At 53.8% G+C, this 15,784-nt stretch overlaps 1 protein-coding gene across 1 annotated transcript in view; it reads right to left on the minus strand.

The window, feature by feature from the left end:
- Window positions 1–15,784, minus strand: part of ZAP70 (zeta chain of T cell receptor associated protein kinase 70) — a 76,307-nt gene that overhangs the window by 18,706 nt on the left and 41,817 nt on the right. Inside the window, exons 7-10 of the mRNA XM_082356173.1 lie at window positions 11,626–14,524; window positions 11,295–11,371; window positions 1,740–2,190; window positions 781–941 (exon numbers count right to left, since the gene is read on the minus strand). Coding sequence (XP_082212299.1) covers window positions 781–941; window positions 1,740–2,141 — 563 coding nt within the window. The 5' untranslated portion in view covers window positions 2,142–2,190; window positions 11,295–11,371; window positions 11,626–14,524. The remainder of the gene's footprint in view (window positions 1–780; window positions 942–1,739; window positions 2,191–11,294; window positions 11,372–11,625; window positions 14,525–15,784) is intronic.

A 15,784-nucleotide genomic window follows, 5' to 3' on the forward strand; every position in this document is an offset into this window, starting at 1 on the left:
CCCTTGGGTAGGTACTACCTTCATCCACAGTGCAGTTAGAGGGAGTTGCTTCAATGCTCTCCCAGGGCTCCTACCTCACTCAGGGTCAAAGCCAAAGTCACCTCCCTGCCTTCTCCCCCTCCCACTCCAGTCCTCACTTACTAAGCTCCAAGCACACTGGCCTCCTTGCTGCTTCTGGAACATGCCAAGAACCTCCTCCTGGTCTGTGTTCTTGCCAGGAACACCTTCTCCCAGAGAGCTCACAGCCCACTTCTCACCGCCTTCGGTTCTTTACGCAGAAGCCACCCGATCGGAGAGGCCTTTTCTGGCCACCTAAGCTCAACTTGGAGCCCCCCTCCCCAGCTCCACATACAGCACTTGCCACCGTCTGACATACTCTATGTTTTAGCGATTCATCCTTCTTTGTCTACCTGCTCCACAAGGACGGGGATTTGTGTCTGTCCTGTGCACTGCCACGTCCTCAATGCCCGGAACAGTGCATGTGGTAGCTGTTCAACAAATATTTGGTGAATGCAGGAGAGGAAATCCAAGTAGGCAGCTCCGATACCTGCCCAGCGTTCCCAGCTGGTAAGTAGCAGACGCTGGATTCCAACCCAAGCCGCCCAACTCTGAAGTCCTCACCACTGCTGCCCCTTTCGCATATCACGTCCCTGCGCACACTCAGAAAAGCACTACCCACTCGCACTTGCGAGCGCAGGCACACCCCTCACCGCCCACCTGCACACTGAGGTCTGCCCCAGCCTCACCGCCCCAAAGCCCCAGGCTCCAAGCCCCACGTACAGGAACTTGCCGTCCGTCTGTGAGCCTGAGTAGAGTTTGCGCTCCGCCTCCTCGCGCGTCAGGCTGCTGTGGTACCAGGGCATCCGCTCGTGAGCCGTCGTGGCAATGAGCTTCTCCACCTGAGGGGCCTGGCTGATGATGGCCTGCTCCAGGGCCTCGCCCTAGGGAAGAAAGGGAGGGTGGAGAAGACTTGTGTCTCCAAGTAGGCGGCCACAGGACACCTCTTCCATCTCCTGGACCCTCCCAGTTGCCTCTTCCACATGAGACACCCCACCCACCCAGGCGCACCTAGGGGGTGAGTCATTTAGGCTGTTAAGGACAGCCACGCCCCCTCATCTCCATGGTCCCGCCCCAAGCCATCCAGGCCCCGCCCATCCAGGGCCACGGCCCAGGCCCCGCCTTCTAGCCGGCCCCAAGCTCATCTCCAGCTTGAAGATCTGACACTGGTAATCGCGCCCCGTGGTGCACTGCATGCTGTCGAAGACCACAACCCACCGCCCCTGCCAGCCAACCTACCCCAGAGCACCGCCCCCACCATCCTCTCAAGCCCCTCTCCCAGCCCAAGCCTCGCCTCCTCTGGACTCAGCGTGACCTCCACCTACCCCGACCTCCACTTTGCCATCTGCCTCGGACAAGCACTATAGCATCGCTCAGGCCCCTGTTTCCGAGGCCTCCTCCTAGGCCCGCCCCCAGTCAGGCCCCAACCCTCCAGCATCTAAAACGGGCGCAGCACAGCATAATACAGGCTGGCGAAGACCACCACTCTCCCCCAGTTCCATTGCTCCCTCGGCCCCAAGGGCCCGCCCTTCCAGGCCCCGCCTTCCCAAGGCCCGCCCCTCCGGCCCAGTCCCCAAGGCCCTCCCTCCAGACCCGCCCACCCAAGACCCGCCCCCTCCCAAAACCTGGTCCCCTCCGGCCCCGCCCTCCCAGGGCCCGCCCCTTCGGCCCCGCGCTCTCACCTCTAGTTTCCAAGTCTGGCGCACGTAGTCGCGCACCATGGCATCGCGTAGGCTGTCGAAGACCCCGGGCTGCGGCTCGAACCCCGACGGCCGGTTGCACGGCTTGCGCAGGTTGCAGGGCAGCCCGTCTGGGTCGCGCGAATAGAACTCGCAGAGCTCAGCGGGGCCGCAGTGCGCTTTTCCGCCCGCAATAGCGTAGGTGCCGTTGAGCTGGCGCTCGATGGGGAAGTGGTGGAAGCGCACGTCGTGCACGAGCGAGAGCACATAGCCGCCCAGAGAGCGCAGGCACTGGCGCAGCAGGAAGAGCCCGTCGGCCATGCCCGCCAGCTTCAGGTGCTCCTCGGCCTCGGCGCGCGAGATGCTGCCGTAGAAGAAGGGCAGGTGCGCCGCGGGGTCCGGCATCGCCGCCGCTGCCCTGAGCAGGGTGCGGGCCCCTGCGCCTCTTCAGACTCTGTGGGTTCAGAGCGGGATTGGGGGCACGTCAGGGCCTCGGTTTCCCTTTCTGAACCCGTCCATCGTACCCAGAGATAGTAGGAGAGAGCCCGCATTAAAGGGCATCCGTGCGGCACAGCTGAGTGTGCCGATCGTGCAGAGCCTGATTTGTGCCGGAGTCAACTGGGAAAGGAGGCCAAGCCTGCGGGACTCAGACTGGGGAGTCTCAAACCAGCCTTTGACTTTTCAAACCTAGTACGGAGCGCCCCACTCGCCACCCCACAACAGCACCTGGAACCATTCATCCACCTCCCAAACACGTGTTGAATTCTTACTGTGTTTCAGGCTGGAGATATGGGTGAATAAGAGACATGGTCCCTGCCCCTCCTGAAGATAACAGTCTGAGGGAGAGGGGATGCAATAAACAAGGAGAGACAAAAATAATTACAGTTTGAAGTCAGTGTTCTAAAGGAAATAAATAGAGTGAGATCAAGAGGGAAGAAGCCACTGTAGCTGGGATGGTCACATTCTTTGGGGAGGTAGCATTTGAGCTGAGATCCGAAGGATAAGGAGGAGCCCACTTCTCCAAAAGCATGGAGGAGAGCACATCTGGCAGAAGGAACAGCAAGTGCCAGGGCCCGGAAGCTGGAACAACTTTGCTCATCAAAGGACCTTGACTCCATTAGCCTTCCCGACTCTTTCCTCTGACGCTTTCCCAGCAACCTTAGATATTCCCCTTAGCCCTGCCCCCTCTGCCTTCATGAACGAGTGTCTAGAAAGCATAAACTAATCTGAATATCCATTAATAGGGGATTGGTTAAATGCATTAGGATTTAACTCCAATGTGAACTGCGATAGAGTCATTAAACAAAATGAGGTGTGTGATTGGAAAGTATGAACCTATATGGGGAGGAGGAATTAAGGACATTTAGATAAACAGACATCTGGTGAGGCAGATATCTAACCTGAAATTATCCACCTTCAACTTTCTAGGGTGATGGTAATATCCAATATCTGGAGAAGCGTTGTGTTACACAGGTGTCTGAATTGCTCAAAATTCAGAGAATGTAAAATTAAATTAATGTGAAAATGAAAAAATAAATTCAGAGAAAGTACCAACTTGAATTGTTCATTTTATTGTATTTGGGCCCCTCAGTAAAAAAAGAACCATAAAATATGGAACCCTGGTCAATGATCTGCGTGCAGAAATATCTAGGTGTGATGGGTAGTGATGACTGTAATTTACTTTGAAAGGCATCCAAAAAATAATGTTGATGGATGGATGGATAAGCAGATTGATATAGTTGAGTCTTGCTATTCGCAGTATTTCTATAAAGTATTGAATTAGGAAGTACTGAGCCATTGTTTCTAGAAGAAATCCAGTGTTAGGTTCCTTGAAGCCTCTGGTCACGATATTTTCATCAACTGATCAGTACATAACCTTGTTTTATGTACTTCTGTTTAAAGACAACTTACATAATTATATTGTTGATTCATTAACATTGAGCTCTTGGCCAGCAGCCCTATAACTATAAGCTTACCCAACACATACTTTTTCTGTGAGGCACGGCCCAGCCTTCTTGCACTTAGGAACACTAGACAGCACCTCAGCACTGTCCTTGGGGGCCATTTAAACAGTGAAATCACCGACGAAAAGCACAAAAATGTGGCACTAAATAGACTGTGAGAAAGAGACTTATTTACAGTATGAGCTGAACCGAGAAGGAAAAGCATCGCCTTGCTCAACCTCGCAGAACCAGCATGTCGGCTGACTCAAATTTCATACCACTCTGCACACGCCCTCCAATGACCGTGAAAGCGCAGCGAGCATTGGTTTTGGGGGTTACACATAAATTTTAGCAAGTAGGCGAACTGGCAGATATGGAAACCAATAACAATGAGGATTAACTGTATGTGAAAAAGCAAATATAGCAAAATGTCCATTGTAGGATCTAGGGGGTGGATAATTTGTACAACTAATTGTTCCGTTTTCTGTATATTTGTACGTTTTTAGATACTGTTGAAAAAAATTATTTCCCCTTAACAGTTTCTGGTCGTTTCTCTCCTGAGATGGGCCCACTTAAGGCCACCCAGGCATAGTTTTGCATTCAAGGAAGGGTCCTTGGGTACCCTTCTTACTTAAGCAATTGTAAGCAGGGGGTGCAAAGCAAGCTCTTGTGGATTGAGAAAGCCTGCCTTTCCCTGGGCGTTCAGGAACATGCAAGGATGGACACTGGGGCCAAGAGGAAGATACTAGAGCGGGAATCAGGTGAGGTCTGAATCAGTGCAGCTGGAGGAGGGGCCGGAATCTGCGTTCTAACCAGATAGCGTCTGACACTGGGGTTGGGAGAGCCAGGGCTGTGGGGGTCTTGGATGTCCCGATAGTTACAGGCAGGTGATTAATCGGGGACCTGGAGATGCAGGTCACCATCCCAGAAGAGTGTTTTAAAGGAGTCAGAAGGGCTCCTAGGTACTCATCCTAGAGAAGTGGAAACTTACGTTCACACAAACACCTGCACAGGAATGTTTATAGCAGCTCTATTCACGACTGCCAAAATGTAGGAACAACTCAAATGTTTCCCAACAGATGAACAGATAAAGTGTAGTATATCCCTGCAGTGGGACACTACTCAGCCTGAAATGGAAGGAAATGCTGATACACACATGAATGAATCTCAAAGGCATCAGGTTAAGTGAAAGGGGCCAGACTCAGAAGGCTACAAACCATATGATTCCATTCAAAACTGTAGAACAGGGCGTGGAGAAAAGGGAACCCTCTTGCACCGTCGGTGGGAATGTAAATTGATACAGCCACTATGGAGAACAGTATGGAGGTTCCTTAAAAAAACGAAAAACAGAACTACCATATGACCCAGCAATCCCACTCCTGGGCGTATACCCAGAGAAAACCATAATTCAAAAAGACACATGCACCCCAATGTTCATTGCAGCACTATTTACAATAGCCAGGTCATGGAAGCAACCTAAATGCCCATCGACAGACGAATGCATAAAGAAGATGTGGTACATATATGCAATGGAATATTACTCAGCCATAAAAAGGAACGAAATTGGGTCATTTGTAGAGACGTGGATGGACCTAGAGACTGTCATACAGAGTGAATTAAGTCAGAAAGAGAAAAACAAATATCGTATATTAACACATATATGTGGAATCTAGAAAAATGGTACAGATGAACCGGTTTGCAGGGCAGAAATAGAGACACAGATGTAGAGAACGAACGCATGGACATCAAGGGGGGAAAGCTGCAGGGGGGTGGGGATGGTGGTGTGCTGAATTGGGCGATTGGGATTGACATGTATACACTGATGTGTATAAAATTGATAACTAATAAGAACCTGCTGTATACATAAATAAATAAATAAAATAAAAGGAATAAAAACAAAATAAAACAAAACAAAAAACTGCAGGCCATGCAGTGGCTGCCGGAGGCGGCAGGCCCAGTGGGGAGCAGGGGTGACGGGATATGGATGGACTGCAAAGGGGTATGAGGGAATTCAGGGCAATAGCCTCTACCTTGACTGAGATCGCAGTTTCTCAGCTGTATGCATGTGTCAAATCTCACAGAATTTTTCACTAAAAGGGGTGAATTTTACTGTATGTAAATGATACCTTAATTTTTTTTTTAATTAAAAGGGGAGAAAGGGAGCTGGAAGGTATAGACACACCAGGCACTACAAATATTAACTGAAATAGGAAAGAGAGAGCTGTCTACACTCCTGCCTCACTTCCTTGATTCCCTCTGTCTCAGCCAGCCTCACAGTCTGCTCCCCTCACCTCCACCAGGCTGCTCTCCAGCTGCAGGGAGCACGATATCACCACCTGATGGGCACCAGGCAAGCACTTCGTGCCCTCTTCCAGGCTGGGTCCCCTGCATGACGGACACTGTGACCCCCCCCCAACTCTTGGGTCCTTCGCCAACCCCCTGGCTTGCCGCCTTCCTCTCTGACGGTTCCTGCTGTCTCTCCTTCTCCAACCCCTGTCCCCTACTTGGGCCATCCTGTCTGTGGCTACCCATGGTGCCACTCCCACTTGTCTCATCCAGATCTCTCCCCTGAGGTCGGTTTGTGCTGCCATCACCTCCTTTGATCTCCACCTGCTGTGTCTATTAATAAAACCTGAGATCCAGATCTAACTCACACGGTGACTGTGGTCAGATGAACCCCACAGTCTGTTTCCCACATGAGCTGAAGCTCCAGGATCTGCAAGTTGCTTTTAGGCGATTCTTCCCCAAGGCCTCCCTTGCTCAAGAACCTACTGTGGCTCCCTCCTGCCTACATCACTGAATCGAACAAAATTCCTCAGCCCTCCCTCTGCTCCAGCCAGGCTGCACTATCTGCCTTCCTTCAAATTCACGTCCACGCTTTAATCCATGCAGTGTGCTCCACTGGGTATACCCTCCCCACTTCTCTCCGCTCCCCCAGTGCCGCCAGCCCTGCCTGGCAGACTCAGGGCCCTGCTCCCCACAGGGTATCAGGACCTAAGACAAGGCAGCGAAGTGAGGGTTTGTCCAGGGACCACGGGGAGGGGTGGGGGTAGTGAAGCTGGTCTCCGGGGCAGGAAGCTGTGGCAGGAAACTGTCGACAACACAGTTTGAGAAGCTCCGCCCTGTGGTGGCCACAGGTGCAGCCTGGGTAGCCGGAGGCAGGTTAGTGCAGAAGCGGGAGTGGGGAGAGGCTGGCCCTTGAGACCCAGTCCAGGGCCAGAAGCCATGATTGGCCATCTCGGACCTGAGTCCAAGGTGTCCCAGAGGCAGAAGCCTTCCCCGTGCATTCTCAGCTTTATCCCCACTTCCCTGTCCCTTTGCCAATAACAACAACAACAGTAATAACAACAGCTTTCAGAGGAGCCTGGCCGGTCTGCAGCCTCCTGGAGGATCAGCTGTTTCTGTCCTGAGACACGTCCCTGCAGACTGCACGGCTTTCCCCAGAGACGTGCCCACCATGAGACTTCCCCACCCCACTCCTGCCTGGGCTGACCCTCTCCATCCTCCCCTTGAGCTTGCGAGGTCCTCGTGAGTTCAGAGATGCTCATTTGGCCTTCCCATGGTTTGCAGCTCCACAGAGAGACCACGGGACCCCAGCCTCGTTCTCACAGCCCAGGCCCCGGGGAAAGGGGAGGAAAGTTTGATCCTTGGCTAGAGGGATCTGCCTGAAATTCCACCTTTCAAGCATCCTTTCTGGGGACAGGCAGGGTTAAATTATACCTGTTCCAGACACACAGGATGCCCCAAACATACTTTGAAGGAAAAACGGGTCAAGAGATCAACTACGTTTACAAAAGCTGTGGAAAGCATATTTGCATATTAAAGGCTCTGAGAAGACCTGCCAGGAAAGGACCCTTTTTAGCTTTGTTTAATCCCCACACCTAAGTAGCAGGGCCTGGAAGCGCTGCTGTTCCACAGAACAGACTCTGAGCATCCAAAGCCCCGGTTAAATGTCTACCATGAGACACCAGAGGGAAGACTGACGCAGTCAGGCCGCCGACAGAATGAGACGATCCAACTGGACTTGGCAGGTCTGGAGGCCCCATGTGCCACCCACAGCCAGACATCAAGTGTCCCCACCCAAGGAATGGGGTGCAGCCCCTCACTGCCCATGTCTCCTCTCAAGACCCCAAGTCCCCCCTAAAGCCACCCTTCCTGCTCCCCAGTCCGCAGGCCGCCAACAGAGGCAGCACAGACATTTGTCAGCTAACAAAATGCCATCTTGGTTACGTTCCAAGTCACAAAGACAGCAGTTAGCACTGTGCCATGGATGGCAACAGGCTCCTTATCTTTTTCCTGACACCAGGGCATCAGATCTGATCATGGAATCACGGACCTACTGGGTAGTAGCAGTGTGGTCCTGGGCAGGGAGTCATGCTCGCCAGACCCACCTGGAACACGGCGCCCAGCTGTGAAGGTGCGCAGCGCTGCAGGGCTGTGGGGATTCCGTAAGATAAGGCTCACCAAGCACTGAGCATGGGGTCTGGCCCGCCCTTGTCCTAGCCCGTCCTTCTCTGCTCGCAGCCTTCCAGGACTCCCACATCACTCAAGGTTTTTAAAGCCCAGGTTCTTACAGCGGCCTTGCCCAATCTGCCCCATCACCTCCTTGCCTTCACTTACTCCCCACCAGCCACACGGGCCTCCTTATGTTACTTGTTCAGAGCACTGGAACAAATCAGGCCTTGTCCAACCTCAGGGCCTTTGCACTGGCTGTTTCCTTTGCCTGAACACTCTTCCCCCAACATCCCTCACTTCATTCGGGTCTCTGTGTAGATGTCACCTCCTCCTCCAAGAGGCCTTCCCTGACCTCCCTCTCTAAAATAGCCTCCCCTTCTCTATCCCTGACCCAGCGTTACTGCTCTTCACCACTGAAAATGTGATGTACTATCAACTTGCTGCCACAGGATCTTTGTCCCCTGCTAGAATGTAAGCATGGTGAGAGTGGATATGGTCTCGTTCCCCTGCCTATACCAGCCAGGCACATCGTAAGTGCCCCATAAATGTTCGTGGTGGGCAGAGGCTACTGATACTGGGTACCTGGAAAGGTATGCAGCCCGCTGTGGCGGGTGGAGACCCCTCTGCGGGTCCTTGGAATTTGGCAGCCTGATGAGGGATGAGGGGCTGTGGGGGCCTCCCTAGGAGAGAAGAGTGAATGGAGGACCTAGCAGCTTCCTCCACTAACCAATGGTGGGAGAGGAGAGGACCAGTCGGACCAATCGGAGGAGATTTCGCACAGGCTGTTCCCTCTGCCTGGAACAGCGCCCACAGCCTTCTCCAGGCCACATGCGTCAGGCCCCCATCAGCTGTCCCTTCCACCCAGAAGTGTTCCATGATTTCCCCCCTCCCTTCCCAGCTGAGTCAGGCACCTCCTCTGTTCTCCCAGGGCCCCGTCCTCCCGCATCACAGCCCTGGTGGCCACGTACGATCACTGTCTGTTTGCTCCACCGTCTCTGACCAGCATGAGCTCCCCAAGGCAGAGCCTACGCCTGTCTTGTTTTCATGATAGCCCCCGCTTCCTCCCGACAAATATTTGTCAAGCGGGCAACAATAACGATAGCCTCTGTACCGAAGACTTTACGACACCTCTTCTGAGCATTATGCATTTAATCTAATCCTCACCGCAACTCCATCAAGTGGGAACTGTCATCCCCATTCCTCAGCTAAAGACACTGAGGCTCAGAGAGGCTAATGTCATGTTCAGAATCACGTAGCCTGTGAGTGGCAGTCAGGATTTGAACTCAGGTCTCTCTGACCAGCAGCCAGCACTAGCCACTCTAGTGTGTGGCCATTAGGAGAATGGAATCCACGGCTCTGACCTGGGTCCCCAGGGGCTCCCACGCCTGCCTGGCCCAGGTGTCGCTGCACTTTGAGCTGCCTTCAACTGTCAGGGCAAAGAGTGCTGGCCTGTTGGGGGTTGGAAGCAGATCCTCAGGCCTCAAACAGACTCTGTCTGTTGACCAAATGACTGAATAATGCCACGAGATCAGTCCCCACTGCCACCACTCCCCAGTGACTCCAACCTCTGCTGCTGGCGTTCTAAGGGTTGTGTAACCTCTGCAAGGAGCTGTCCCTCTCTGGGTGCCAGGCTCTGTGTCAAAGGAGATGGGGAAAGACTTAGGGGACAGAAAAGGTGGGACGCGTCAGGAGGACAGAGCCTGACAGTGGGGACCGCGCGGTGCTGTCCGTGCATTGCAGGGTGTTCAGCAGCATCCCTGGCCCCTGTCTCACTAGAGGCCAGTAACACCCCCTGAGTCACAACCAAAAATGTCCCCAGATGGCACTGAATGTCCCCAGCAGGCATGGGGGAGGCAAAACTGGCTCCAGTTAAGAAGCACTTCCCTAACGCTATGCCTTGGGGTGGGGCGGGGAGCAGCCAGCATGGAGAGGTCTGGTTGCTGCAGCCCCCAGGAGAGTCTCCAGGAGCTACGAGGCCGCCCAGAGCTGGTGATCGTAATTAGGACTTCAGCAATATGCTTACACAGCACCTACTGTGTGCCAGGCACTCTAGAGAAATCCACTCGCCTAATCCTCGAGAGAATGCTGTGTGTAGAGGATTTGTGGATTCGGCACCTGAAGACACAGAGAAGGAGGAAATTGCCCAAGATCACACGGCACACACAGTAGGTGGCAGAGCCAGGCCTCAAACCGGCCTCCTGGCTCCAGAGTGTACACGAAACACCATCCAGCTGGGCCGCCTGCCTGCCCAGCGTCCCTGCCAGGGCTGTGTGGCGAGGCTGGAGGACAGGCGACAACAGGAAAAAGCAGCTCTGCACTGGCAGGGGAAGAGCCCTCGCAGGTGACACCCAAGGACCTTCCATCACAGGAGTCCCCGACGCTAATCTCTCAGCAAAGCTTTATTAAGCACCTACTGTGTGCTTGCTGCCCTGGCTAAGACAAGAGTAACAAAGCTCATCTTGAGCCGTTCACCACATGAACCCCTGTTCCTTCCTGCCAAGACCCTTTCCTGCCTGGGACACCTTTCCCAACCTCTCACCCAACAGTCAGGAGCCAAGCACCCACTAGTTGCCAATATTTGCATCTGCATTTAACAGATGGGCAAAGTGAAGTTCAGAGAGGCCAAGCAACTTGCCAAGGACACACAGCGGTTGAGCAGGATTCGAGCTGTTTCCTTCTTCACATCTCTGTTTCCCCTTTAACCTGAGCTCCCCTACAAATGGCTGGAGCCTGTCCTGCGTCCCCTCATGGGAATCATCCAGCATTTTGATGTTCAAGTTCACAGCCCTGTTGAACCATCCTCATATTCACGGGCCTGGGGGACAGAGCACACGTTTGCTTTCTCTGGAGTTTTCTCTGCTTCCTGAAGTCAAGGTTGCTGCACTGATGGGGCCCTGCAGGAGGCTAGGGACTGAGCAAGCACCTCTGTGGCCCCTGGATATAGGTGTCCACTACCACTCGGCTGGCCCTCTGGAGGGAGACCTCCTTCCCTCAGGGTGGCCACAGGTCGTGTCTGCTTCCTTTCCCAGCTGGACGTCACCCACCATGGTCCTACAGCCCTTCTGGTACCCCAGTGTCCTCCTGACTCTGTCCTCCTTCACCAGACCCAGGCCACCCCTGGAGATGGCGGCTGGGTGCTGCTCCATCCGGGATGACTTACCTGGGGATGTGCTGATGGATGTGGAGGCACAGGCCGCCTGCAAGGTCTCTGGTCCCAAAGCCGACAGACAGCTGATTCTAGATGAAGAACTGGGGTCTGAGAAACTAACTTGGGCTTCTCTGCAGCCCGAGCCCCCAGCCTGAAGCCACCACCGGCTAACCACCCACTCATACACCCTGGCAAGGGGTAAGGAGGTCATACCCCACCACGGTTTCTCACTGGGGGGGGAGGGGGTGGGGAATCTGAGTCACCCTCTGCCGGCTGCCCCGGAAGCCCCTGCGGTGGCCGTGCTGGCAAGAAAGAGGCAGAAGGCCGGAGGCCAGCCACTCACCTGGACACGCCAGCGGAGCACAGCGGCCAAGCCGGGCAGGGACTGGCCCGGAAGGCCTGATGTGCTCTTGGAAGCGCCTTTCTCTGAAACTCAGCCTATTTCCTTGATGAGAAGACAGGAAAGGGGGCTGTGTTTGAAGTTTACGTCAAAGTCACAAAGTGCTGTGTTCAAGGAAAATCGCAGGCCATGTGCTCCAGGCGGGCAGAGGGCACTTCCGGGGCCAAGCAGAGCCTGCCCAGCAGTGGGGGGAATGAGGCGAGCTGCAGGCAGGGGTTATGCTAGAATGATGATCCCAACAGCATCCCCCAAACCTGGAGAGGGTGAGGGAGGGGAGCTGTGTGCCAGAATGGGGGTGGGGTAGTGGCAGTGGGAGGGGGATCCCCAGGACTCATTGGAAACTGGAATGCCCCCACTTTCCCTTCCCAAGGGGGCATGGACCCGGGGCCTGTCCCTGGCTGAATTGCTCATATGAGTGATTTATTTATTCCACAGACAGGTTAAAGCCGGAGAGACGAGAAACCTCCTAAGTAGGTCCACACCGCAAAGGTCAGAGCACCTCCTGTGTGCCAGACATCAGGTCAACAACGACAGCCCTGTCCCTGCCCTCAGATGGCTCACAGTCTAGACGAGGGGCAGCCGGGTCACCAGGGAGACCAGGGCTGGGAAGGCAGAAGCCTGGACACTGTGTATACACAGAGGAGCCCGACGCAGCCTGAGGGCGTCAGGGACAGCTTCTAAGAAGGATCGGTTGTGTCGTCAAGACACGGAGATGGTGTGTCCCCCAGCGGGCACCCGGTCCCAGCCCGGCCCCATGCACTGCACCTGGCTGCGGTACACACTGCACTGCACCTGACCACCTCCTGCGCTGCTCACAGCCTCTTCTTCAGCCTCTTCTCCTCCTCACACTCACCCACCCTCTGACCACTTGACCACATCTCACATCTGCTCCCTCGGCGGCCCACGGAGCTGCCGGGCTGCAAGGCCGGGCCTGTCCTGGCATCCACTCCGCCCCATCTATCCCCGGCGCCCCGAGGCTTTGGGGGCTCTCTCACCCATATTTCCTTGCCCTCTTGGACACGTGGGTACCTCTTCAGTGGCTCGTCACCCGTGGGGCCTTGGGGACCTACACGTGCTGTCCTAGGCCCACTGTTGAGACCCCAAAAATCTTTCTTCTCTTACACCTGCGCCCTGGGGGAAGTGGGTTCAGCTCCCCAACTGGCCTGGCGTTTCCTTCATGCTTTACCCCAGGGCTCCTTTCCTGGGACCCTCTCCCCCAGCCTCTACTACCCCCCAGTTCCCTAAATCTCCCCTCCTACTCAGGAAATCTTCTTTCTAAGCTCCAGGCTGGGTACTTTCCCCCTACATAGATTTCTCCCAAAACTGTTTTTGTTAGAAGACTTCCCTTTCCCCACAGACATCGTGAAATTCAGGATGCAGAAACAAATCTTTGTTTCCATACTGGATGCTCCTTTCCTGGGGTAAGGAGAGAAGAACGCCCCAGCAAACTGAAGAGGAGAGAAATCACAGCATCAGAACCACATAATCTCCAATTATAATAGCAGCACTTACTGAGCACTTACTATGGGCCACACAATGTTGTAAGTGGTTTACAATTTAACCCAATGAATCCATTTTCCAGATAAGGTAAGTGAAGCCCAGAGAGGCTAAACAACCGACTCCAAGTGGCCAGGCATGATGGGAGCAGGGCAGTCTGGCCCCATAGCCCAGGCCATGGTGGACATGGGAGGAGGAAAGCTTGATTGCAAAATAGCTCCCTGTGGGGCCGGCCTCCCAGAGAGCTGAAAGCTGAGCAGGCTGCCTGTGGGGTGCCCGAGGGGCAGCAGCATTTGGGGCTTGCTGTCTCTGGGGTCTTCAGGCCTGAGAAAGGGGCTCCCAGCCTCTGCAAGGCACTGGCTCAGCAACCCTCTAACCCACTTCCATCCCAGAGACCACGTCCTGAGGGGCCCAGGCCAGCTGGGTGCTCAGACAGTTCTGAGATTGGCCTGCAGATAACGCCATGTGTTTTGCCAAAGTGGAGGGTGGTGGATGTGTCTTTTGAATGTGCAGATGAAAGACAGCGGATGGAACTGTGGGCTGGGAAAGCTGTGGTGCGTTTGCCCAGCGTGGATCTGGATAAATATTCACTCTAGACACGCAAAGAGCCTCGGAAGAATTCTATCACTCACACTCACACCCCCGGGCCCTTGCCCAGCTGGTCCCCGCCTGAACTCTCTTTCCCCACCTCTTCTCCTCCATTTGACTCTTCCCCCTCCTCCAGGTCTCTGAGTAAATGCAGCTTCCTCCAGGAAGCCTTCCCCCTCCTCAGACTGGGTGGGGCGGGACTCTGTGCTGGTTTCACCTGCCCTTGAGCCGGCCAGATTTGGTTCCGCAGCTAAAAAGACGCCAGGCCACTGCAGGGGTAACACCCGCCAGGTGGGCCCTGGGGTGGAGGTTTCAGGCTGCCAGAGAAGACTCACATCACAGCACAGTGATGCCCCCAGGGCCCCTACTGAACTCCCTCCCACCTGGGTATCTTCAACCGTGCAGCACCTGCCTTTCCTCTGGGTGGTCAGACAACGTGACATTTATCTCCTTGCTGTTCTTGTCTGGTTCTTCCACTTAGAGCTGAGGGACCTTGAGCAAGTTACTTGACCTCTCTGTGCCTTAGTTTCCTCATTCAGGAAATGAGGATGATACTGGTACCCACCTCATGAGCATTAAAGCAGATGCTCCATTATCGCCATCATCATCATCATCATCATCACCACCATCATCTCTCCATTTCCCCAGTTTCGATAGTGTGCTACTGACTGCATGTCCAAGGGCAGGAACAGGATTTCCTTGCGCCCTCCAGGGGTAGCTCTTGAGTACAGCATCCTTCCAAGAGCAATTTAGGATTCTAAGGGTTGAAAGTGACACCCCCACACACACAAAAAAAGAAAATTAATCCAACCTGGCTTAAGTCAGAAGAGAATCAATTTGCTATAGCAGCCATATGCTGTGCCCTCCTCTGAGGGTCATCAAATGGACCGCTCTTCTTAAACATCCAAACCGCAATGACAATGTCATCTCTTCAGATAGGCCTTCGGGGGCTCCCTATTCATTCAACACTGAGTACCTACCCTACGCCACACTCTGTTCTAGGCGCTATGCAGCTGCTGTCAACAACACAGATGAAAATCCCTTCTCTTGTGGAGCTGACATTCTAGTGGGGGAGACAGAGAAGTAACAAAATAGTCAAGTATTCTATAGAGTATATCAGGTGGCTCCAAGTGCTAAAGAGTAAAATAAATCAGGAAAGGGTAGAAGAGGTTCATAGGTGTGTGAATTTGAACAGAGGGGTCAGGGCAGGCCTCACTGAGGGGATAACCTGTGAGTCGAGACTTGAAGGAGGTGCAGGAGGGAGCCATGGAGATATTGGGGGAACAGCATTTCAAGCAGAGGGACCAGCAGGTGCAAAGGCCCTGAGGCAAGACTGGACCTCTGTGAGGTGGGGACTGTCTTGTTCCTGGCTGCACGCCCAGCAACTAGAGTGGCAGTTGGCACATAATGGAGTTTAACAAATATAGCATGATGGATGAAAAGCTCAGGTATGGGCTTCAGGAACAACTTACTCAAGGCTCAAATGATGGCCTCAGGGGTGTTACCTCCTCTATCTGTTGACTTTATGCTCAGATAACTTTTCTCCCCGGGGTCCAAGATAACAACTCAGCTTCAAATCCCACTCAGGAGGAAACATCTATTTCTCAGTATTCCCAGCAAAAGCCCCATCACAGCTCATTGGCTGAGTGGATCACATGTCCATCCCTTACCAAGTCCCTGAAATCAGTGGATTGATGTGAGAGTGGCTTAGGACCCAGTCACAAAGCCCATCCACACCACACTGAGACCGGGGAGAAGAACCCAAAGGGAAGTTGGAGGCTACGGCTGGAAGGATGCTGGACAGGTAAAAAGCCACAGTTTTACAGAACAATCATAACAGCTAAGATTTATTTATTCATTTATATTGAGCACTCCTGTGTGTTGACCCCAGCTAAGGTGCATTTAATGCTCACAACAGCCGCATGAAGCAGGTTAGCCCCGTTTTACAGATACAGAAATTGAGGCCAAGAGGAAACTGAAGCTTGAGATTTCACAGCTAGTAAATGGCAGAGCCTGA

This window comes from Balaenoptera borealis (genome assembly GCF_965194805.1).
Source record: "Balaenoptera borealis genome assembly, chromosome: 15".
NCBI lineage: Eukaryota > Metazoa > Chordata > Mammalia > Artiodactyla > Balaenopteridae > Balaenoptera > Balaenoptera borealis.